The sequence below is a fragment of the Tachypleus tridentatus genome, chromosome 6, assembly GCF_004210375.1.
Source record: "Tachypleus tridentatus isolate NWPU-2018 chromosome 6, ASM421037v1, whole genome shotgun sequence".
Lineage (NCBI taxonomy): Eukaryota > Metazoa > Arthropoda > Merostomata > Xiphosura > Limulidae > Tachypleus > Tachypleus tridentatus.
In genome coordinates, this window is record NC_134830.1 from 134,449,560 (window position 1) to 134,476,928 (window position 27,369).

The 27,369-nt window shown below is 33.0% G+C and overlaps 1 protein-coding gene and 1 long non-coding RNA gene across 2 annotated transcripts in view; one reads left to right on the forward strand and one right to left on the reverse strand.

The window, feature by feature from the left end:
* LOC143251738 (uncharacterized) overlaps positions 1-23,539 on the forward strand; it is a 35,242-nt gene extending 11,703 nt beyond the window's left edge. Inside the window, exon 3 of the long non-coding RNA XR_013028647.1 lies at positions 23,312-23,539. This is a non-coding gene — a long non-coding RNA (uncharacterized LOC143251738). The remainder of the gene's footprint in view (positions 1-23,311) is intronic.
* Positions 13,328-20,855, reverse strand: LOC143253724 (uncharacterized). The gene is made up of 3 exons (XM_076508026.1): positions 20,612-20,855; positions 15,756-15,993; positions 13,328-14,007 (listed from the first exon to the last, which is right to left on the reverse strand). Exons 2-3 carry the CDS (start codon positions 15,943-15,945, stop codon positions 13,577-13,579), a joined length of 621 nt encoding a protein of 206 aa, XP_076364141.1. The 5' UTR covers positions 15,946-15,993; positions 20,612-20,855; the 3' UTR covers positions 13,328-13,576.
* Positions 23,540-27,369: the final 3,830 nt, after the last annotated feature.

Here is a 27,369-nt window from a genome sequence, read left to right on the forward strand (position 1 = left end):
AGGTGACAGAGACCGTAAGAGTGCAAACTTTGCCTATGAGACGCAAAACAGGGCTGTTTCCTTTATAAGAAGCAATTAAATATGGTACTGAATAGGAGCCATAACTTTAAAAAATATAGTATTTTATACCTAGCAACCAAAATACGTACTATACGTGCACAGTACCTGCACTATACCATCGCTCCCCAGTAGCACAACGGTTTGTCTGCGAACTTACAACGCTATAAACCGAGTTTCGATACACGTGGTGGGTAGAACCCAGATAGTCCTTTGTGTAGCTTTGTGCTTAACTTCAAACAAACTGAACTATACAACATATTATGTACACATATTCATAACTCATTCTGAGTTCAAGGATCGTTAAACAACATTTATATTTCCCTAACGTTTTATTGAAACCCATTCTTATGAGCATTTTAAAGCAGCCCTGTACACTTCAAAGCATTTTACTTTTCTAATAGAAAAAAAATATTTGTGACATTTTAAAGCAGTGGCTCAAACAAAAAACCATTTTTATCATAAAAATCACAGAATATTAGAAACATTTTACCATAACCTTCAACTTTTATTATGCTATTATCTTGTGGAGTGTATGCTTTGTCGAAGAAGGTGTTGGGAGAGGATTAGGTGGATGATGAAATTGAAATGCAGTTGTTAGGTCATCTACATCACTAACATCCACTGTCCATAGATGACGTAGACTCAGTATTTTCCTCTACTTGAGTACCAGAAGGGCTAGATTTGGATTCCTTGGGTGTTTTTTTTTAAATAAATAATCCAGGATTATAGGATTATTTGCTTTCCTACTTTCAAAGGCCAGGTGGGTTAAGTCGTGCGACTCGTAATCTGAGGGTCGCGGGTTCGCATCCCGATCGCACCAAACATGCTCGCCCTTTCAGCTGTGCAGGCTTTATAATGTGACGGTCAATCCCACTATCCGTTGGTCAAAGTGTAGCCATCTTTCTGTATCTGACAGAATTATTTACTATTCTTATAAACCGTTCACGATGTCCACAGAACCTGTCTCATTATACAGGCCCGGCATGGCCAGGTGGGTTAAGGCGTTCGACTCGTAATCCGAGGGTCGCGAGTTCGAATCACCGTCGCACCAAATATGCTCGCCCTTTCAACCGTGGGGGCGTTATAATGTTACATTCAATTCCACTATTCGTTGGTAAATGAGTAGCCCACGAGTTGACGGTGGGTGGTGATGACTAGCTGCCTTCCCTCTAGTCTTAGACTGCTAAATTAAGGACGGCTAGTGCAAATAGACCTCGAGTAGCTTTGCGCGAAATTCTATACAAATCAAACCAAACTTACTTGCAAATTGTTAGACAATGTCCTTTTGTGCATTATTTAATTAAATAAAACTCATTTACCACGAGTATAAAAGATGTAGGCTTAAACTTCATCGACAATAAAAAGATATGATTTTTATATGTTAAAGGCTTATACTGTTACATGAAAGACTCCAAAATTCGTAAAGATATACACACTATATTGAAAGTTAGAAGTATCAAGTCTAAATACTTTAAACGAATATAAAGAGGTCACGTTGCTGGTCAAATTGAAGGAGATCTGTTTAAATGAAAACAATAAACGCATCAATTTCATTCTTACGTATCGTTAGATCATTACTTTACTAATAGTGTTCTTTCTGTAATGATAATTCTTCCAGAATATAGAAGAGTGTGAAACATGGAAATTCAAATATCCAACAGTAGCTGATGTTCTTGAACAGTTTGTATCAGTTAAGTTAAATGTGCTTTTTGGCGCACTCAGTTACTCCTGCTACATGACCAGGAAAATAGTTAAATGCACTTTTTTCCTTGTCACGTTTCGTACAGAAAGTAAAGAAATAACCAAATCTTTCTAGTATCTGTGTTGTAATGCATCCAGTTGGTTCATGTTTAAATTATTTAGCTATTTATTCAGATTCACAGTATTGAAATGCTAACCTGCTATTAGTGTATGACATATAATTTTAACTCACTGGAGATTTTTGAGGATCCATTTTTCTTCTTTCAGGCAAGTCTTGGCAATCTGTTGGTCGCTGGTCCGAATTCCAGTCACCGAACGTCCTCGCACTTTTCAGTCGTGAGAACACTTTAAGTGACGGTCAATCCCACTATTCATTGGTAAAATAATAGTCCAATAATTGGCAGTTGGTGGTGTTGACTTCTCTCTAGTCTGTCACATCTAAATTACGGAATGCTTGTGCAGATAGTCCTCGAGTAACTTTGCAAGAAATTCAAACCTAATCAGCATTTCGGTCATCTCTTCTGAATGTCTCTAATGTCATTTTTCATACTTTTTCTCTACGACCAATTTGGTTGAATAACTAGTGTTAGTAATACCTAAATTAATAACAATATGAAAAACAATGGAAACATCTAAGGGCAGAGGACTATAAAATGTTTAATTTGATTAGGCGCTGTAGGTGAATCGAATTCTGTTGAATTTTTATCATACATATTTAACACAGATATTATTTTTTTTTAACCATTAGTGATTTAGCTGGTTGTTAGCCATATTTTACGTCAGCTCAATAGTCACAATGAACTTCATTGTATAAAAGAGTAAAGTACTTAATATCATTAACTGGAACGTGCGAGGTAATTATTTATTTTGTTACTTTTATGATTTAGACGGTAGAGAGTCCACTCGATTTTGTGTTAATATGTTTTATATGGATGGTCTACTTTATCGTGAATTCCTTGTTTCATCAGTAGGTGAGTGTGTCAGTATTAGGTGAATGATAAAAATGTTAGTTTTTCATAACAATATTTTTAAATAATTTAAACATATTAAGTCTACGTTGTTTACTAATAGTATTTTCAGTATATTTCGTGAAATGAGTAATTGTTTTTCTGATTGTTACTAGATTATGACTAAATGATAACAGCAAAACATTACAGTTTTTTAAAACAATTAATACATTTAACAGTATAATACATGTTTGATGGTCGTGGGTTTGAATTTCGCCCAGTCTCACCTGTAAAATTTTAATAATTTATGTATTCAATATTGGTTTTATAAAACAAATGGTGAAAAACTTTACAAGCGCCTGACACATGCTACTTTAATCCGAAACATAAAGGTTTTTTAGGTGCAGTATTTCAGTAAAGTGAAGTATCTACCCATTTAGTAAAGTACCAGGTTTCAATCTGTCAAATCTAAATTTTCATTTCTCTGAAACATTTTATTTCGCAGGATAGAGTGCGGCACCTTTAAAACTTCTTGTATTTATAAATAATTTGAAAACAACTGGGGAAGAGTTCTAAAAACGTTATATCTGTCATTATTACGTTGAATATCTAACTACAAAAACATTATATCTATCATTATTACGTTGAATATGTAACTACAAAAGCGTTATATCTGTCATTATTACAATATATATTTAACTTCAAAAACGTTATGTCTATTTTTGCTTTTATTAGAACAAAGGATTTTCACCTTCCTTTTGACCAGTGTAACAGATTTTATATTATTTTAATATCTATGTTTGTTTCAATTTAATATATATTTAGAAATGTATGTAATTTATATTGTTAAATGTGTATTGCCAGGTTCACGCCTGTTCTCTAAATTTGTAGAAGATTTTTGAGCGTAAGAATCAACAGTGTACTAGATATGTGTGCAATATTAATGATTGACAGTATTGTTGCTAAGTGAGCTTTCGAGAACGTCTCCTAAAAAAATTTATAAATCAACGTGCTAAGAGACAGTATAATAAAATATTATTGGTTGGCTATAGTCAGTATACTGTAATCCTCGGAAGCTATAATTGTTATTCATTGAAAAATTACAGAACTTGATCAAGAACGTTTACAGATTCTGAACATCAAAAACCGTTCAACTTCAAAGAATTAACTTCGGACGTTAGTATTTCTCTGATGACATTAAATATTGTCGTCGGTGAAAAACTTACGCGTACTTCAAGTGTACCAAGTTAAAATTAATTTTCTCGTCGTGGACCTAAACCGTGTTACGTATTATAATTTATCCCGGACGAGTCTCCAATTAATTATATTACATATTACCATTTCAAATAGACAGAAATTTATTTTAATTTTAATTTAAAAGTTAATTAAACGTTGATATATATTAAATTTATGATGTTTACCAACAAGATTCATACATACAATTTTCTCTCTTAATACAAATATATTTTAATATACATAAAACAGTACAATTTATGATAATGGTTATTACAAATAATGATTTATACACAAACGTTTTACAAACTTAAAACAATAATGAGTCTTCTATCTCGTCTGGAACTGTATATTTTATCGATGGTTCAGGTCCACCACGAGCGAATTAATTTTATGTTGATACACAGATACACTTCACGTGACGGGAATGGTAGCTAGCTCTATTCTTGTTTGGCCTAATGCGGTTTAAAAGCTTACTTTTCACAAAGGAAGATAGATATCTAACGTCCTCGTATAAATACTAACGTTTGAAGTTAATTCTCTGGAACTGAACGGTTCGTAATGTTCGAAATCTACAAAAGTTCCTGGTCAAATATCTGTAGTTTTCCGATTAATAAATTCTTGTCATAATTATTTGTATATTGACTGTAGAGACCAAAAATATTCTTACACTATCTTCTCGCTTCGATTATAATCTTTAGGCGAAATTCTCAAACGCTCAGTAGGCAGCAATGTAAAACATATATTGTTGATTCTTAAACTCAAGAATCCTCTACAAATTTAGAAAAAAGGCGAGGCTTGTCCAATACAGTATGTATGTAAGTTACATATATTTCTAAATATATATTAAACTAAAAAGCATCAATATTAAATAACATTAAATCCGTTATAACCATCGATAAATATTCGGTTCGAGACCAGACAGAAGGCTGAATAGTGTTTGTGATTTTGTAAAATATTTATATATAAATTTTTATATGTAATAACTATTTGTAATAGCCGTTATTATAAATTATATTGTTTTTATATTAAAACATGTGTATTAATAAAGAAACTTTTATTTATCAATCTTGTGTTCTAATATCATAAATTTAATACTCGTCGACATTTAATTGACGTCCAATTAAAATTAAAAATCCGGCTATTAAAAATTGTACTACGTAACATAATAAATCGGAAACTTGTCCGGGATAAAGTATCATAAGTAACACATGGTTGGAGTGAAATAGGCTTCTGGCAACAGCGAGAACACGAGATAAACAAACGAAATATTAGTGAAAAAAAAAATAATACCAGGTTAACTTCTACATTTGGTAAGATGGTGTTGTTTTTCGGCTGTCGGAAGCCAAGGGTGGATACAATCTACGAGTACGAAACATCCGATTTGATCAATAAAGACGTTGTTTATGCTTTCTTAAGACAACCCATTACAAGTGTCATAACTGTTTTTAGTTTTTAAATAATTTATTAGCCTTTTATAAATTTTAGGTTACAAGTCTTCAGACTTGAAGTGAATTACTGGGGGTGGGGGGGAATTAAGTAAGTTGTTTATACAACTGAAAAGACGAAGCTGCCTGATTTGGTTAGGTACTATTGGTTTAAATGGCCACATTTTCAACAATGAGGACATCTTAAGCAACGCTAGAAAAATGTGTTTACACCTTTTGGTTTATAGTAACTTCTATAATTCTATACACTGTAGTCTCGAAACTATAATGCATCTGAATATTAGGCTGAAAGGTTCAAATATATCTTAGTCTTCCTCTGTGTGGGCCCGGCATGGCCAAGCGCGTTAAGGCGTGCGTGCGACTCGTAATCTGAGGGTCGCGGGTTCGCATCCGCGTCGCGCCAAACATGCTCGCCCTCCCAGCCGTGGGGGCGTTATAATGTGACGGTCAATCCCACTATTCGTTGGTAAAAGAGTAGCCCAAGAGTTGGCGGTGGGTGGTGATGACTAGCTGCCTTCCCTCTAGTCTTACACTGCTAAATTAGGGACGGCTAGCACAGATAGCCCTCGAGTAGCTTTGTGCGAAATTCAAAAAAACAAACCCTCTGTGTGTTTCACGTTGTGTTTGCATTCTGAAACCTCATTTAGTGTGAATAACCTCAATATCATTGTCAGTACACTGTATGACCTATTCTAGAAACAATGTATAAATAACTCCAAGAACAAAGGCATTAATTAGTTCAACATGCTAGCTTCTTCCTGTCATGAGAAATTAATCAATTGTCTCAGCTCACAACAAAAGCTCTGCCAATCTTTACTTAATTTCCAAGGCATGTGTCTCTAAACGGCTGGTATGGATATTAACACTTTTACTAATAAAGAAGAGACCAACGTTTCGACCTTCCTAGGTCATCTTCAGGTTAACGTTGACCTGAATCAAGAACTTCTAAGGCAGTTTTCGAAACCACGTGCTGCCCACATTTTTATTAGGCAAGTGGCAGCACTGCATATGTCGGAATAATTCGGATTGTTTATTGAAATGTTATTTAAAATATTTCCTCAATAGGTCATCAGAACTTAATAATATACAGTATTCCCTCGCTATTCGCGGAGGTTACGTTCTTTACCCACCGCGAATATTGGATGCAGTTTTAAAACTTCTATGTATGAGATTATATACGGTACTGAATGCTTCCCAGACACTTTCTAAAGACACTCTTACTCATTAATACAGTAATAATGTAGTATTATTAATATTGCATGCAGTCATGTATTTCACTAATGTAGTAATGATAATGTAAACACATTTTAATTTTGTACTGCAACAATATTTTAATCAAAAAAGAAACATAAGTACAGGAGGACAGTAACACCGCATGGTATAGTTACCCATACTGTATTACTGTACCGTAAAGTCATTTTTTATGCGTACAACACATGTATTAGAATTGACAGAAAGTGGAACAAATTTAAAGGCAAACTTAGACAGATAAATACAGTACGCACAATTCAGGTAATAATAATACAGTACAGTACAATTCAGTAATAATTGTTCGATAAAGACGTCAATCGATAAAACTGCTTGAGAGAGTAAATACAGACATACCCTCGAAAAGCGCTTTTAGTCTCTATGACCTACAAAAACCCGGTTTACCGAGCATTCGTTTTTATGACGTTATGACGCTAGCCCGGTATACCGGCATACGATGCGATAGGGTTAAGAACCTAACCCGCGAATGGGGAACCGCGAACAGGTGAGGGTATATTGTACAGTGTTTCCTTTCACAACAATATCTATACGATAACTGAGTCACAAGTTCTGAGAATGTCTGTAAATTTAAAAGCAAAACGTTTGAATTTCTTGTTCGTCTTTTTTCTGTTTCTTTTTTATTACACCATAACTCAAAAACAAAACAATTGTGTCAACTAATTTCCCTGAGGGGACAAAAATTAAAACAAAGTATTAGTTTTTCACAACTGTTAGTAACTAGTAATAATTAAAAAAAAAAAAATCATAATTCTAGTGAAGAACAATGTTATTACCCCTTGAAGGTAGCTTTATTACAGAACGTTCTTTTGAAAAGCTTTAATAACCTAGCCCATAATAAATATTACAGCTGGACTTTTTTTGTCTTTTTTTTTTTTTTTGGAATTTCGCACAAAGCTACTCGAGGGCTATCTGTGCTAGCCGTCCCTAATTTAGCAGTGTAAGACTAGAGGGAAGGCAGCTAGTCATCACCACCCACCGCCAACTCTTGGGCTACTCTTTTACCAACGAATAGTGGGATTGACCGTCACATTATACGCCCCCACGGCTGGGAGGGCGAGCATGTTTAGCGCGACGCGGGCATTACAGCTGGAACCTCATTGTATTCAGAAGATGTAAGGATGGCTAATAATAGTCCTTAAAAACAATGCAAACAAAATAACAGGGATGGTGTTTGCATCATCCCTACATGACAGCACAGGTAAGTATTATCATATAACAATACATATAATTATTCAATCACAGTTGAGTTTAATTTATCCTGTTTTTGTCTTTTAACATTATACTACGCCTTATGTCTGGGCTACAACTTATGCACGATGTAAATACTATTCTAACTATTTTGTCTGCATTGTTTTTGAAGAATTAATATTAATCATCCACAAATTACCTCCGTTTTTTGAAAAGTTCTTTATTTACTTGTAATTAATCAGAAAAACGTATTTAATACTCCACGCTTTAAATGGTGCTTTAAAATTGGCGCTAAAAGATATTACACAGTAGATTTGTTTCGATGTTCATTGTTAATTAAGAAAGTTTACTCTCATAACATTTAACGATTTCTTTTATCTCCGATAGCTTAGTTAGAAAACCAGTTAAATTATAGTTGTTTTTGCACATTCTATTTTAGTGATTTATGTTTTAAAACCCACATATGAAGGGTAAATTAATTTTATTGGACAAATATTTAGAAACATTACAGTTATATAATTACGACTGCACAAGTGCATGGAAATATTCACGTTGTGAGATGTAGATTTTCAGGTATTAAAACCAAACATGAGATAAGTCAGTCAATATAATTATAAAATTTAAATAAATATGACAATGTAAAAAGTGAAATTTTGAAGGTAATGAGATTAAAGATGTGGCAATAATTAACCTATTTTTAAAAAATTATATTGTTAATTTTATTTCGAAATTTTCAAAATTCCATATCTATACATCAATGATTTAGATGCAATTAGTATCAAGGCACAGAAACTAAGAAAAACTTTTGATATGCATTAGGAGGTTAAACAACTAAAATACGAAAACAATATGGTAGAAAGAAGTATTGTTTTATTTTTAGCATAAAAATCACCTTGTAGGTGGATCGACGTAACAAAAGCTTCAGATGAAATTTATAGATAGAATTTTGCTCTAAATATTTAAAACAAGCATCTGATTTTCTATGTACAACAGCCTGCAACATTTACTAAAAACTTACGAAATTTCGTGAAAATGCATTTAGTACATTCACAATTATAGTACATAGTTTCATGGTTACAACGTTGATCAAATTACACGAGCCCGAATACTAGGACTTCACCATTCCACATACTTTTATTGACATTATGTAATATTCATTCTATGGGAGAAATCCTATATCACATCCAGAGGGAGCAGAATTTCCCACCAAAACATAAGCATATTCAGTGAGTAACCTGTATATCACTTTGGTTTTCTATATCAATCATGATATATAGCAATTACTCATTAAATCAGCCGACTCACACAGAATTGCCAAATTTAGCTAGTATCTGTCTGACAGTTTGTATCCCCCCTCTGCTAAACTGTCACAGTGGGGTTCAGCAGCAGAGTGCACATAGTCACAACATCTAACACATTACATAACTCAGATGACAGCTTTTGAAATTAATTCACTAATACAGTTGGATTAACTGGATTTCTTGCAGTGCTAAAAACAGGGTTATTCACTGTTTTTCCAACGTCACATCTAAAAGCTATGCTAAAGTATCAACCAATGAGTAAGTCTCAGCTCATTTCACATAATACGTTTGAATTCTGAAAGATTTTCTTTAGTTTTATAACTTCAATGTCACAGTTATTACAGTCTTTGACTTATTCTAGAAATAATGTATAAAAAAATTCCAAGAACAGAGTATAATAGAGAGGTAGCAGAAGAACTTACCACTTGCTGCTGCTACTTATTGTCTCGATTTTTAAAGCTCACCTGCATTTCACTGAGTCTCCTATCAAATAGTGTAATGTTCCCAAAAACTAGAATTATAATTATATTTTTGTTTGTCATATAACATCTGCATTTAAGAGCTGTGTGGTTCAAATACGCAATTACTCATTTTGCAACTGCTAAAACACTGCCACAATTCCATTATTCAGAAATCAATATTTGGCAAAAACTTAATTGTCCTGTCACAGAATTATTTGTACTAGAGGTTCTACTAAAGAATATTGCAGGGACCAAAACTCCATCTGAATTTGGTTTTAAATAAAAATCAATAATGATTAGGCAATCTTTGAGGAGTTGACCATAATATGACACAATACCTAGGCACCTGCAGTTTTTTCATCACAGGTTGAAGCAAGCTATTTTAGCAGTATCCATTGAGATTCCACCTATACCTACAATATAACAAAAATTCATCTTCCATGTCCAAATGCACATTTTACTAATTTCATTTTTAAGCCTGTCATTTGGATCTACTTTAGTATGCTTTCAGATACAAACTCAAATGTATGACCAAGCAGTATTTGGACACCACATCTAAAATGTTGAACAAATGGGCTCTCTATAATACTTCCAGACATTCATCTATTTACATTAAGAGATATTGTGAATTACCACATTCATCTTTATACAATCAGTGCGCCTTAGCCTGAGACCAGATATTCTTTTAAGGCTGTATGATACTCTTTTTGAACACCCACTGGCTACATTCCTAGCGTGCAGTGGTTATTTAATTGAATGTACATCACCTGTGTTTACGTGATGATGAGTTACTGTTGATTGACCCAATCAGTCCTCTGTTTCTAAAATACACCATCATGTATTGAATCCAGGTTGTTTGAAATATCTTTAACTAGCGATTCCAGATGTTAAAAACCAGGTACTCGCTCTTTTCAGGAAGCATGACATAGGTAACTCTTGCATTACAGGTAACCTCAATCAGTTCTACTTTACTCACCATGCCAGTAAACAACCCAGCTGTTCATAATTGCAAAAACTGGGACTTCCTAACTTCTCAGATACATAACTGCTGGAGTAAATGTCCGCATTCTAAACATGAAAGTGTATTTCACGTGTAAGCTTATTGTACAAGACCAATGCATTATGACTATTTCACAATAAACCGTAGAACATACGTATATATACAGAAGTACTATGATTCACTCTGCCACATATACTAACGTAGGTAAATCACCGTTTGTTGGCATGGTCTCTCTGACATTGAATAATTCTCCTGTTGTCCAACATTTCACTTGTTGACAGCTCAGTGCGTTAAACTCCCTGGTAAATTCCTCAATACATGTTTTAAATATTTTAGTTCTAGTAATACAGTCAGAAATGACTACTTTTGTCCTCCAGGTGATACTTCCTAGACATAATCACATTCACCTTTTTCATTCACATCTAATTTACTTTCATTCACTAAAACGACTTTTATTCCAACTAGTCAGAGCTGTGGTTTGTAAAACCCTGACATCCCTATTCAACAAAACAACCTTTATGTCATTTGGTCAGAGTCGTGTTTTTACTTCTGTATCAATCAGAAACTCTCTATCACCCTTGTACTGTAACAGTCCTGAAAAGAAGGTGCTAACACCAAATCAAATGGAGCAAGCTGTTTCTATAGTCTAACAAGTAGATGAGCCAGGTGCTGCTTATGTTAGTTTCTACAGAAATGGTAACAGTACTTACAATTAATTTACTCTTGGTCAATGCCAACAGCATCCTCAAAATATTATGCTCAAAACATTTGCTTTCTTCCAGAGCAACAGCCACACAGAGAGGATCATTATTAGGATTCAGTATGAAGACCATGAAAGAACCACAATAGTATTTTTTCACTGCAAACCAGTAAACTTGTGGTACACAATATATGGGTGGTTGGTTAACTTGGCATAGTTTCAGCTCTGTGTTATGCAAAAACTTCATTATGATAGTTTGTCAAAGTTGTTACTAAAAAAGAAAAAAGCCACTCCAGCTTTATTATTTTCTTCAACAAATTTAAAGATACCATTTCCAAATTTGTCATTACAAACTGCCATCTCACTTGGTAACCCGTTAGTGAGCTTTTTAACAGGGTTGTGCATATAAACAATCAAGACTACGGAAGAGAATAACTTACTATGTAAATGGTGCAAATTATCCAGATTTACATCCAAGCTTTTCATAGCACTTACACTCAACTGTAGAACTGTTCGATTTTTCAATTATTAGCAATCACTTTGTTGAGATACCAAAAGACATCATGAGCACAACATGAAAAACAGTTAAACAAAGAGTGATAAAATACCATCACCAGCTCGTCCTTAGATTGGGAAAACCCAAGATTTCTCCATTATCCATAAATGCCCTGGTGAGACACCACACAATTCCACCAGCAGCCCTTCCAATCTTTCTTCTCAAATTTCGATTAAGGTTGTTTTGCATTATTTTGGCAAGTTGTTGTCAAGAGCTAGTTTATTGGCTATGCACAATTTAAAGAAGCTCCCAAACTGCCCCATGATTACACCACACACTTTTGAAGTTGGTAGGTACCACGCCACTATCCTTTGTCATCCATGCTTCACTGGCACAAAGGCAATTCCTCAAAGCGTAACTTGATGAACCATTCTGGGCAGTTTGCCATCTTGATCCATCAACTGTAACAAAAATGAATGATACTTTCTTTTAACAACAGTAATCTGCTGATTTTACAATTATTTACACAATCCATGCTCTATTTGAACATATAGTCACTGCTGACCAAGCTTGTAAGACCAATGAACAAAGAAAAAATGTGCATTAATCGGTAAACGTGTAACGAAAACTAGTGATTTATGTCCAAGCATTAGTGTTGTCAACATCTCCTGCATTACATTGGGTAAAAACATAGCAAAGGCTAAAAACTTGACAGATTTTGAACGTGGCAGAATTGTCAAGCTGCAAAAGCAAGGTCACTCTCAACGTGCCATTGCTGGCGAGATTGGGCATAGTAAAACTGCTGTTGCACATTTCTTAAAAGACTCTGAAGGATACGGAAAGAGAATTTCAAGTGGTCAGCCCAAGAAAATTTCGCCAGCATTGAGCAGGAAAATTCGACGAGTCGTCCCCGCATGACACCAGCCAATTGTCGAACCAGATTAGGGCCCTTACAGATGCAGAATAAAACTCAAAAACAATAAGATGGCATCTACGAGAGAAAGACTTTAAAATGTGTAAAACACAAACAATAGGGAATGTGTAAAATTCATTCTTTTTTTAATTATATGCAACTCCTATTTCATATGGACACCAATTTTACAAAGGAACAAGCCATTAAGGGCTCATATTTTTAAAAATATACAGCACGGTTAAGATCATTGTTGTCCCACGTACTTTTGCAATTCCTGTACTTTGGTTACACAATTTTTATAAAAAAAAATAGTACATTCCCATGACAACTTTTGAATTACTTCTTCACTAACTTGTAGCACCTAAAATAGATATTAGTATAAATATTTAAAAGGTGTACACTGATAAGCAATTTTTTTCCTCACTGCATTGAAAGGAGGATTTAGCAAAAGTACTCAAAAACCATCCAGATCTGCAATGGCCTCCAGCTTGTTATATTATGACCACGAATTAGGTGTTTTGTGTAATGTACTAAATTACATGTGAGAGTGACATTTCTTTTGGACAAACTATTTGTCATGGACGAAGATAAAAATAAATAAAACCACACAGGAAATCTATATTTTATTTCACACCATTTCAGGGAGATACCCTTACAGATATACACAGCTGATGAAACTTCACATTTCTGACAAAAACAACTATTAGTACTTTAAAATCATGAAAAATTAAAAGCTACCACATAACCGAGTTGTATGAATTGGTCTTACAGATGTAGAGAAATTGTATTGATTTAACATATTTCATTACATGTATATACAATACAGGTTTTATCATTTTTACGGATTGAAGCATTTGCTTTACCAGGATGTCGGACCTAACGCATTCATATCAAAATTGGAAAAAGCACATTTACGGTAGCTCATGGCAGGAGCTGAAATCTTCCGCATACGTGTTTCACCTTTTTTAGTTCCTGCATAAGATTTCTTTTCTGCTGAAACTGAAGGCATGTCAGGAGCCTCTTTAATTGATGAAAGAGGGGCATTGAAGCTTGCAGTATTTCTACCATACGAAAAAAAACCAGAGGTAACCAAGTTGGACGGACTGGAGTGAGACTGATCTGAATCCAGAGACAACTGTTGTAGATTGCTTTCAAATACTTTACGTGTCAATTTAGGAGAGCCGAGTGGAGAAACATTTGGAGTGGGTTCTTTTGACATATTTGTATGGTTGGGTTGGTACAGTAGTGGAGAAGAAGCAGAGGCAACTAGAATGTGTCTTGAATGGGCTTCTGTTAAGATTAAAATAAACAGTGTAGTGGCTTACTTTTTTCACTACACACACATTTTCAATAATCCATTACTCTGACTATTCTAAATATCTTTCCTCAAAGTCAGAACTTAAAGAAAATCTAATATCTTAAGAAATAAAGTTGAAACTGCACAATATGAACAGATGAAGTACTAATTGAAGTTTATATTAATGGAAAACAAACAAATACCTCAACATTCACAATTAAACATCACACAAAATTATAAATCTCATCCTGTATCATAAAAAATTCCTTTTTCACAAGATATAAACAGTTTGAGGAAAAGATTTCATCAATATTTTAAACAGTAACATCTACATTAATTTGTTTACTGGATAACAACTATAACAATAGAAATACTAGTTCTACATAATGGCTCAATAATAACTTCATGATCTTTAGCTTCCTACCAGATGTAATCCCATAAATTACAAATTGATCACTATCACAAGCAAGCAAGGTTAGAACCTTGCATTGTCACGAAAATAGGGTGTTTACCTGGAAACTTAGTATTTCAATATTTCACTATTGATGTGAAACTGGTAAACAAGTATTTCTGTTTATTATAATAAACAATTAATCTGCCACAAGAAAGACTATCTATGGACATTTAAAAGAAATGTTAAATATCATATTTTCTGCCTTTTTTTTTTTTGGAAAGAATGTGTTTCTTTATGAATCACCCTCATTACACTTCTTCCAATATACTTTTCTGTGACTGAATAGTTTCATTTTTTCTCTGTCCAACATACTTTTTTGGTGCTTCACCTATTATTTGTCAAACTCAGTTATTTACACCCAATTATATCCCTGCACTTTTATCTTGAGCTATTTGTCATTTTTTAACTATAAATATCGAATTTAATGTTAATCCAATGAAGTGTTTGTAGTTTTATCTGCTTCTAGCAAAAGGCATAAAAAAGTTTAACCATTGTATATATGATGGTACACTAGCTTAAAATACAATGTCTTGTTTCACACTTCCAAAAAAACTATTATAAAGTAGCAGCTTTTGGCAAGTTCATTCTTATTTCTTTCACTGATACTTAGTATTTAAAACTGTCATACTTACAAGGACAGATAGGGTTTTCTTGTCAAATGTTAGACAAAATCAAATAGAGTTTTGTATCTATACTTTAACATCAATTAAATTAGTTTAAAAACAAAACAAATTAGTATTTACATACAAGATAATATGGAGAGCAGAATGTCAAACATATTTGTTGTTGGATATTGTTGAATTCAATTCTGAATCCTATAAAGTTTTTTCTTTCAGTTTGACAGCTCATCCCTTACTTTCATACAAATTTCCTTACATGTTTTTATATAATGTGAAATGTGCACTTAAGTGTGAAAAGAAGCAAAAAAATTGAGCCTCCTAGTAATTTGGTTAATGCATAAAAATGAAGCATTGTGTATAATACAATTTCTGAAAACAGTACAAAACTTAACTTCTCAGATTATAAATGTTTTGAGTAAAAATCTACATGTTCAATATTGTGTACAAAAAAATAAAATTGTAACCACACATTACACTCATGACAGATTTTGCTTATCAGCTATTAAACTGCAAATATTACTTAGTTTAACTAAATGTTTAATTTATCAACAAAATTATATGAAAAGTTAATTACTTAAGCCTACTTTAATAGGTGTATAATATTGTAGCACATATCATGCAAGGAATAGTAAAAACCAAGAATGCTGGTATAAGTTAGTGAACATACCTTCCATTCCTGCATCAGCAACAAACTGCTGTTTGTTAATGTTTTGAAGAAAATCTTCACCTCGTGGTGATGTTCCTAACACTTCCAGATTTGAGTTACTAACAAGTTTTTCAAATCTCTGTCCAACCCATGCAGAAATGCCATACCTGCGAGTGGGTACGTATTTTGATTCCGAAGAAGATGAGGTCATTTTGGAATTAACTTTTACACTTCGGATATTATTCGAATCAGAAAACACCTAGAAACAAAGTATGGAGTAATATTAATGAATCCCAACTTAACAGTCAATTCCTTACTAGGTTTTATCAAAACAATAACCACTAGAAAAGAGCTAATTCTACTTGTCAGGAAATTTTATAAACAGCTGTTATACATTTTAGGGATATAATGTCCATATAAACCTTCTAAACATACTTCCGAAACAAACTTAAACAGTATGTGTAGTACAAAATTTCATCAAAATATTACCAATACAAAAATGATTCACAACAGACCACTAATAGTTCTCTACAGTTCCTTATAAATTCACTTAAATATGTACCTAAATGAAAAACATTGGAGCAAATGGCAATGGACTGGAAGTAATTACAAGCCTCACAAACGCAACTTAAAACTGACCTTACAAAATCCTCCTCAAATATGCAAAAACATAATACAGAATTTCAATTATTAAGAACTTTATGTATATATTTTAAATGATGCTTTTAATATCAAAACAAACTATAACTGTGGAGATTTAAAAGAAATGTTAAGAATCATATTTTCTGCCTTTTTTTGTACAGAATGTTTTTCTTTATCAATTACTCATTACAGTTCTTTCAATATAATTTTCGATGTCAATGTTTTCATTTTTTCTCTGTCCAACAAAAACTGGCAACATTTTTTTATAGCAAACAAAAAACTTTTCTAGACATAAAATTGTTACAAACAATGCTTTCAATAATGCAATGAAAAGAAATTCAAACATTAACAAGGATGTCAGAAGAGTTTAACTACCAGAGATATTTCATTAATACAGAAAAGGGAAAAAAGTATATACAATTCAACAATGTGGGGACTATAAAATAAGAACTGAAAAGGCTTGCTAACCAAACATGAAATCAAATAAACATAAGAATAGTCCCAAATGTATACCTTAAAAACACAATGCACATAAAGTAAAAGGTTTGCAGCACTTATTTTCTGAAGTTTTTGTCATTTGCACATACAAAACGTGTATTAAATCTTCGATTCCATTTACCATGTGTAACAATATTAAATTTAACATGCAAAGACCTACATATCCACCACATTAAAGAAATTGCTAGTTACAGTCACTTAGTCCTACCAGTACTGGACGAGACCTCCATATCCACCACATTAAAGAAATTTCTAGTTACAGTCACTTAGTCCTACCAGTACTGGACGAGACCTACATATCCACCACATTAAAGAAATTTCTAGTTACAGTCACTCAGTCCTACCAGTATTGGACGAGACCTATATATCCACCATATTAAAAGAAATTTCTAGTTACAGTCACTCAGTCCTACCAGTATTGGACGAGACCTACATATCCACCATATTAAAAGAAATTTCTAGTTACAGTCACTCAGTCCTACCAGTACTGGACGAGACCTCCATATCCACCACATTAAAGAAATTGCTAGTTACAGTCACTTAGTCCTACCAGTACTGGACGAGACCTCCACATCCACCACATTAAAGAAATTGCTAGTTACAGTCACTTAGTCCTACCAGTACTGGACTTAGTCCTACCAGACCTCCATATCCACCACATTAAAGAAATTTCTAGAGACCTACATATCCACCACATTAAAGAAATTTCTAGTTACAGTCACTCAGTCCTACCAGTATTGGACGAGACCTACATATCCACCATATTAAAAGAAATTTCTAGTTACAGTCACTCAGTCCTACCAGTATTGGACGAGACCTATATATCCACCATATTAAAAGAAATTTCTAGTTACAGTCACCTCAGTCCTACCAGTAGTTACCAGTATTGGACGAGACCTACATATCCACCATATTAAAAGAAATTTCTAGTTACAGTCACTCAGTCCTACCAGTATTGGACGAGACCTACATATCCACCATATTAAAAGAAATTTCTAGTTACAGTCACTCAGTCCTACCAGTATTGGACGAGACCTACATATCCACCATATTAAAAGAAATTGCTAGTTACAGTCACTCAGTCCTACCAGTATTGGATGAGACCTACCTATCCACCACATTCAAGAAATTGCTAGTTACAGTCACTCATTAGACATGAAATCAACCCAGCTCACAACCATTACATTTTAAGCAATAAAACAAAACAAAGAAAATTGAGTATCACAAAATGAAACACTGAATGCTTTTTATATTCAGTGTGGAACTAAAATGACATTTGGCAAGATTGGATGTGTTGCAACCTACAAAAATAAACAATCTTGAATTTTTGGCAATTAATGTAATTTAAGTATCATGGGACACCAAGGGGCCCACTTGCCTCTCAAAATTTTGACCATCAATCTCTTCCTCAATAAGCAGAAATCTAATAATGAAATTTAGCTTCAATCCCTTAAACATTCAACAATACTTTTCTTAAACTTCCACTAATGTTGTAGTTTCTTTAACAAATTTACTATCCTTTTGGTTAAACCTAGTTATTAACTGTCCCGAGATTTTAAGTATAGAAACTAGTAAACATTTTTTTTTTTTTTTTTTTTAACTACAGCATGTGATAGATAATATGAATTTAGTGAAAACAAATTCACACAAGTCCTAGAAAAATGGTGTACAGTGTTTACTATTTGACAAGATAGCTTGTGATGGTAATGATCATTGCAAAAATGATAATGATTCATAAGATTAGAATAAATGTATTATTAAAAAAAATTGTGGGCTATAATGTTTAATTTAAATATTAACTAAAAGGTTCATTATATCAAGATGAAGCAAATTTTACAAAATACTATTATAAAGAATATCACAAAAATATTGCAAATTGACAAAGTATCTAAAATCATGACTACCTTGTAAATATGAAAATCAGTGTTCTATTTTTGGCAAATGATGAATGACTGTTGAGTCTGTAGTGTTGGTTAGGCAGACTGGTCCAGTGTTGTATTTAGGTTTGTGAAGTATATTTGGATTAGTATTGGTTATAAGGTATATTCATTTACATGATTGTTTAGCCACGAAATTATAAAAATAAGTTTATTCTTTCTACATTAGTCATGGTTCTTCTGTGCAAGTGCTATTTGCAAAGTTACACAGACATAAAAGGTACAATAACTACAAATAAAAGCAACTTGTGGTAAAACAATGTATTATGTTAAAGATGCACTTTCACTTAAACAGGCAAGGCAAATACAGGGTGGCCCTAAGACCCTACCCATCCATATGTTATGTTATATTCAATTATGCATGTATTATAAATTTGTTTCTTTTTTTTTTCAAAGAAATATGGCCAATGTAAGTACATTTACACTTGAAGAGCATATTGTGACAAGTATGTGTGTACAGGAGTGCAAGAATACTGGTGACTCCCTGGATACACAAGATATAAGGATGGGTAGGGACTAACGGGCCTCCCTGTATAAATAGTCATAACTGTGAATAATCATGTAACCAATAACTATTAGATCATACATCCATAGTAGCAAGATTTGTACAAGTACAATGTATGAATACTTCCATGTCAATGGAAATAACAGTACCTCAAATTTCATTAATTGAAGAGTTGAAATAAACCAAATTAATAATAATTGGAAATACCATTTCAACTAATTTGTTATTTTCAGGGAGTCTTGACACTTATCGATTTAATTTAACCTTTAATTAATGTAAAATAATAGTAAACAAATCACTAGGCCACACTCCAAAATATTTCTGTTTGCTGTAACCTATTGATAATCTTTTTATGAACTGTAATTCAAAATTTATTATGTACTAGGGGAAATGCAAAAGCACAGAAATGATTAATTATGTAATACATGCTATGCCTTAATTCATACTTATAATTCTTAGAAGAAAAAAAAGTTCATATTACTGGCGAAACCCCCTTTCAGCTGTGGGCAATGAGCATATACCTTGTTTGTTAATGTCTTAATATATCATCACCGTATACCATATCATTACACAAAACCAGTGTAAAAGTTTATATAAAACTCTTAGCCCAAATTAAAAAAAAAAATTCATGAAGAAAAAACCTGGTTCTAAAGCTTTAATCAAAGTTTAAGTTACTAATACTAGTAATATTATTACACGAATCCTATTTAACTTTGTATTTCCCACCCTTACAAGCAATCCAGATGGTTCTCCAATCTTATGGTAATTTTGAATATTTTAATCAAAACCTTTAAAATTATTCGACAGGCCAGATAATATTTTAGTACTAGTAACCTGTATGCATACATTCTTATGGCCTCGTAACCTTTTGTGCATAAAACTTTATCGTGCAATAACTGTAATTTGCTAAGATTATAGTACCAAATATTTCAATAAAATACTCCATTGTGAGGCTTCATTAATAGAAGTTTTATCTGTACAAGACCAAAAATATTATGATAATGATTATATATATATACATAAATTAATAGTATTAAGTTAAAATTAGCACTTAGGCTTACCTTACTTAATTTCATGCTAATTACTATACTACTACTATTAGTCTTACAGAGTAATTGAACTGGGAATAAAAATCCAACATATTTGATCTAACAAACTTGTAACTTCGTAAACTGTCAATTACAATATATCGTCTGGTTTACATCTGTTTGGTAATGAACAATAACCTCGTCTTACAAAGTATCTACTTGCAATATCTCTTACAGAATAAAATATTTAATGAATCTACCACTTACGAAAATAAAGAATGCATATTGTCATTTTTCGACATTCACACAGTTTAGAGCAACGTCAGCAGCTCAGATACAATACGAATTACTCAACATTTATTCCTTATTCTTAATTATCGAGCTGGTAACAGAGAAATAACCAGATAACGAGATCTACAATTGGAGCATGCTCAGTTTACGAAATGGATGATACAATAACCTTGAACTACATGACATCGTTTCCAAATACGTTGTCAAGCTGATCTGCGTCAACATGGATGACGTCCTTAAGGGTTTAGATTACCTCGACAAAACTAGTTGTAACCATTTCGTTCCGATAAATAATTAGTTGGCGTCGAAATATAATTAGAGGTATAATCAACAAAATTTTAAGTTTTTTTTTCACTATTCATTCTAATACATGTTTTCTGTTTAATCTCTTATTTCCCATAAGGCCACGGTATATGACAAACTACGTTGGCTAATGAGTTCTTATTACATGTACAACGGATTTATTTATTTTTATGTTTTACAAATACTCAGCCTTTTCCATGAAAGTGAAAGTTGTTGATTTAGCCCTGCATTTGGCTTCTGTAATTAAATAAAAATCTATGAGATGAAAAGAAAATTATTATAAATATTTTCAAATAATTAATATTTGATTGTTTCTTTGTTTTTTGAATGTCGCGCAAAGCTTTTTTTGTTTGTTTTTTAATTTCGCACAAAGCTACTCGAGGGCTATCTGTGCTAGCTGTCCCTAATTTTGTAGTGTAAGACTAGAGGGAAGGCAGCTAGTCATCACCACCCACCACCAACTCTTGGGCTACTCTTTTACCAACGAATAGTGGGATTGATCGTCACATTATAACGTCCCCACAGCTGAAAGGGTGAGCATGTTTGGCGCGGCGGGAATGCGAACCCGCGACCCTCGGATTACGAGTCGCACGCCTTTTAACGCGCTTAGCCATGCCGGGCCTCGCGCAAAGCTACTCGAGGGCTATCTGCGCTAGCCGTCCCTAATTTAGCAGTGTAAGACTACAGGAAAAGCAGCATCACCACCCACGAATAGTGGGATTGACCGTCACATTATGACGCCCCCACGGCTGAAAGGGCGAGCATGTTTGGTGCGACCGGGATTCGAACTCGTGACCCTCGGATTACGAGTCGAACGCCTTAACACGCTTGGCCATGCCGGGCCCTTAATATTTGATACTTAGCATTTTTACTCTATATTGGTAACTTTGTAAGGAAGCAGTAGAGAAACGATTTCATTATAATTATTGTCGTGATATAATGCCAAGTATTTAACAACCTGGCGGGTCAGCAAAGGTTTACAGGTTTATATCGTCATGTCTTTCAGTGGAACAGCTCTGGTCTACAAACTTTTAGCGTCTACAACGCTAAAATCAGGGGCTCGATTCCTCCTCGATGAACAAAGCATATAGCTCGATGTGACTTGCACTTATATCATTTATATGTAGGGTTTCGATTCCCGGTGGTGGGTAGAGCACGGATGGCTATTTATATAGCTTTTTATATGTTTTCAACTTTTGTTGCAGTTCAAAATCGTTGGCTGCGGTGAGGTTTCTTGTTTATTTCTCTCTGCCCAGACTTCAAGCGATCAAAGGTGAAGTTACAACTATCAAGGTCCCTCAAACCGTTAATATAGCTAACACGAAGATCTACATCTTCATGGCTTTTAATTTATTATATAAATTTTACACAGTATATAAAAATCTATAAATCTGTATACGGAATTAATACAGATGTTCTTTAAAAATAATCAGAAACAAACGAATTTCCTATACGTTATCCTTATTTTTCTCTCTACCGAGGGTGTTATTTATTTCTTACGAAATATATCTATTGTAACAACAAACGACATTCAATATATTCGTATTCTAAATGCTTGAAACGCTTGTGATGTAATAATAACATTGAATATATGACATTTAACTCTTAAAATATTACTATTATTTAATATTTTATTTTCTGTTTTTTCGTTTATAAAATCACGTTTTCATGTATCTTCTTCAGTCCCTATCAAGTCCCTAAAGCAATGGTTTATTATATATATTTTACTTGCAGATGTTACAGGTTATCGAGAACGTGTAATATGATAATTGTATTTGGCAATTTTTTACATCAATAAAAGCTCTTTTCCAAACCTTTACATGCATTCTTAATTAAATTACTTTGTCTTTTCTATTGCAATGTGGAAGATCTGGATTATAACTATATTACATATTTCTCATCTCTTTTATTTAATAAAAGGAACACTTATATTTCTCATAGAAAATCTAATTATTTTTGTGCTTACATATTTATATAGTTTTATAAATAGACATTGTTTAAGAAATACGACTAAATTCCTCTCGCTTTGGTTACCTATTGTTTTGGGTCATATATCTTTAGTGTCACAAAAACTTTCTCTGAAGATATATTGCTGTAAAGGCAATTTGTAAATTTTTATACCAACGCTACTAGTAATTTCGAAAGAGTTTTATTTATTTTATATTTTAATTGAAATGAACAAGGATACTGTGAGGTGTGACATTATAGGTATTTCTGTTAGTTCTATATACGTTTGTATTGCCTCAATCTGGATCGCTTTTAGTTATAACAACGTGGTAGCATGACCAATCACAAGTTGCATAACATTTTATCACTAACTGCAAAGGTACTTTATGCCTATATTTATTCCCGTATTTATCATGTGTTCTTTAGGAATCAAGACATTCTGACTAAGGAAGATTTATTATTTCTGATGGATAAAGGTTCAAGATTCTGGGAAAGTCCAAAAGTTAATTGAAAATACGCAAAACAAGTAATTATCACATTCCCAAGTAAATGCTTGGAATAAAACAAAGAAATTAAGAGTAACACTGCTTATAAACTGGATAAATAGTTAAAAAATTAATCAATAAACATAATTTACTTTAAAAATTCACTGTTAATAACACCGAATTTGTTGTGAGTAAAAATAAGTATATCATGAAAGATAATTATCACTCTCACAAATAAAGTAGCTAACAACTTTGTTTTTACTTGTAAAAGTAGGAAGTTTTATATTATAACTTCATGTAAAGAACTAGGGTCAACTAAAACCTTCAGTTTAACGTACTTTATAAAAGTGTTAAAACCGATGTGAAAAGTATAATAAATAAACTCATTTTATTTTTGTCAAACTTTGGACTTAATTTGAAAAGATCAACCAGTGTTACACTACTATTATTTTGGATTCCCAACTTTCGGGAATAAGCCTATATATGTATTGTTTTTTATGCAATTTGGGAATCTAATCATGATAGGTAATGATCAGAAATATAGGATAGAGAATTTAAAGAGATGCTGCAATGTTATTAAATGAATAATACAAATTAGTGTATAATTACTGCTAATACCATTGAATGTAAATAAAGAATTCAAGGCTTTAATGCTATAACAACAGATTGATTTCATTCATCTTTACACTAGTTTTCCTATTGAGAAAATTAAAATGACTTTCATCAACAGTTTAATAATTCAAGCAAATTACTTCTACGCATTTGTATATAAACACAGAAATTTTTATGGCAATATCACTGATAGGAGTTACTAGTGTTGTATTTTAAAAAGAGTTCCTATAGACGATGAATTTTATACTTGATAACACACGAGCAAGTTGATAAAAAATTTTCCGACGGATACAGGGAATTCCACTGGGAGATAGCTTTATAGCCCTCAAGTTGTAGATATGTATTTATTTGCAGCAGAATTTTCACACTTTACAAATCTTACTAGGAAAAAGTAAAGTTAAGCTTTGTACTTCATTCAAACTTACAACTTTGTGAATGATATTCTAATACTAAGTTATCAATGTTTTCTAGACGCATCCTTACAAATTTATCAACCAAAGCTCACTCAAGAAAAACACTACTCTACTACAAAAAAGCACAATACTTTGAATAAAATAGGCACTTTCAACTATAAATTTCTATATATTTTTTTTCATTCAAGTATTTGAAACAAGTAATGTAAAATTAATTCAGTTATGTTGAAAATTCAGCAATATTCTTGATAAAACCTGTGGGATTAGAAGTTTTATAGAGCGTCACAACCTCTTAAGACCTTTCATAACTACAACTTGTTTCCTTGGGTTGTTGTTTGGGGTAACAATAAACAGCTTTAGTGTACAGATTACCACTGGTTTTTAGCAACTGTTAGTCTTAGTTGAAGATCCATGTTTTTCTATGGAGTAGCAGGTAGTTAACTCAAGTATTAACCCTCTGTGATAATCTGTTTGTTCTCCAGTAGCAAGGATTCGAGAAAAGGATAAGCAGTGATTAATATTTTTGGATTTTTATAGCAAAACTCGGGATTGAAAATCCAAATTAGTTCAGCCGATTAGCTCATGACCTGAACTTTTCTTGGAAAATATTGTCAAGGTATAAAAGAAGCACGTGTGTCATATACTACAAAATTCATGCCAAATGCATTCACCATTATGACAAAACACATGTTTGTTCCAAAAACTAGTTACTGTGTAAGTTGCACAGCTTCATATTAAACAACACATACACGGATGCCTTTGTCAGAACTTTTTACTGAAACAGCTATCTTATAAATATACTAGTCTTTCTTTTCCTCAGATGACTTTTATGAAGTTTAACTTCGCAGACCTATATAATCTATATAGGTAGCTAGACACTTAGTGCCAATTCTCTTTTGGGCATCGAAGTTGGCCCTATGAATCACTTTATTCTCCATTGGGTCGAATCAGTGATGCAGCTCATAGATAACTGCCTTCCTGTCATCTTGGTGCTCTTTAACCAGTTCTTTGATTATATCAAGGACAGAACCATCTTAGCTCAGGATCAGGTATGTACACTTTATTTCTGAGTTCATCCATTCCAGGTCATCAGAAGTGGATAGTGTTAATTGAAACAATGTTCATTAAACAGTCTACTAATGAGATGCAGTAAATATACGGATTTACAATGCTAAAATCAAGGGTTCAATTTTACTTGGTAGATACAACAGATAGTCTGATGTGGCTTTGATGTAAAAACACACACATATTCTGTTAAAAATAAAGCAGAAAACAATGAGTGTTTATTTATTTATTTAAACAAGACAACTGCCTTATTAGTGAATGAATCAAAAGCTTATTCCCCTCGATACATCTATTCACTTTGACAGTCAAATAGGGTTCACAAAGTATAGTGGTTCCAATATTGCAAGAAACATCATATGTAGTCTTTGCAGTAGCTTTACTACGTAATTGTTCATTTTCTAATGTATTCGTGGGCTCTAAAATGCAGCCACAATACACTCGATCAGAGAAAGGATATTATATTGGTTGACCCAACTACACTAATGTCTGGAGTCGCTATAAAGATCTCATGGGCAGAGCATATACTATACACTGTCGAGAACAACAAAGACATATTTTCAACTAGAATCAAACATAATTCAATTATTTTCTGGACCACGTGTCTATATCAAAACTGCAACGAAACGGATTTAAGAAATAATTTAATTCTTTTTATGCTGCTGAAGATGGTAAGGAAAATTTACACACCCGCATATCACACTTGCAGTTGTGTATATATATGTAATACCAGATACATATTGAATATTCCTTGCCAAAATCTCTAAAAATTAAATCGTGACTAATTAAAAAAAACAACAACACACACACACAAAATGAAATTTTTGAAAGACTTTATTGCCAATCATTTTAAACTTTCACATTTCTAACTTTTCATTTTATAACTTAGTTTTATCAGGTTTATAAAGTAAAAGGACCTACGTTTTTAAGAAGTAAACGTTCTTCACGTTGGTGCGAAGACTAAATTTCTTTGTGGTTATACAAATTATATTTGCATACTTCATACCTTAATAAACAGTTCATATTTATAACTTAAACATTTCCTCCAAGTTTATTGAAAGGGATTGTTTATCTTTATTACTTTTTAACCATTTCAATTTTGTTTGTTCGTTGAAATTCGTAAAAAGCTACTCGAGAGGTATCTGCGCTAACTTTTCCTAATTAGGCTCGGCATGGCTTGGTGGTTAAGGCACTTGACTCGCAATCCGAAAGTCGCGGATTTGAATCTCCGTAACATGAAACATGCTCTTCCTTTCAGCAGTGGGGGTGTTATAAGTTATGGTCAATCCCACTGTTCGTTGGTAACATAGTAGCTCAAGAGTTGTCGGTGGGTGGTGATGACTAGCTTCCTTCCCTCTATTCTTACACTGCTAAATTAGGGACGGCTAGCACAGATAGCCCTCACGTAGCTTTGTGCGAAATTCAAACCAAACCAAACCTTTTCCTAATTTAGAAGTGATAGATTGGAGAGAAGGTAAGTAGTCAACACCACCCATCGTCAACACGTGGACAATTCTAATCGAACTGACCGTTATATTATGTGGCACCTACGGTTGAAAGGGCAAGCATGTTCGATGATAGTATTCGAACCCATAAGACACATATTGTGAGTCGAGCGCTCTATATAGCAGGCCTTGCTTGTTTGAATTCATATTAGTTGTGGACTACATAATTAGCTTACAGTTGATAAGGAAGTTTTAGCAATAGATATTTAAAAAATAAAAAGGAAGAAATGCTTACAACGTAAAATATTATCATGCAATAAAGTTACACAAACAATATTAAAGTTTGTTAGCAGTTCTTTCTTTTATTATACGAAATATAAACAGTAAGTGTGAAACAAAGGTATACCAATTTGTCTTTACCATTTCATAAAAATATATGAAGTGTAATTGTCCACCTATACGTATAA

What these genes read in the sequence shown, in the direction of transcription:
- LOC143253724 (XM_076508026.1), bottom strand. Translation starts at nt 15,945, where the DNA reads ATGACCTCATCTTCTTCGGAATCAAAATACGTACCCACTCGCAGGTAT. An exon ending in TGCTGATGCAGGAATGGAAG is followed by an intron (nt 14,008 to 15,755) that starts GTATGTTCACTA and finishes TAATCTTAACAG; the next exon opens with AAGCCCATTCAAGACACATT.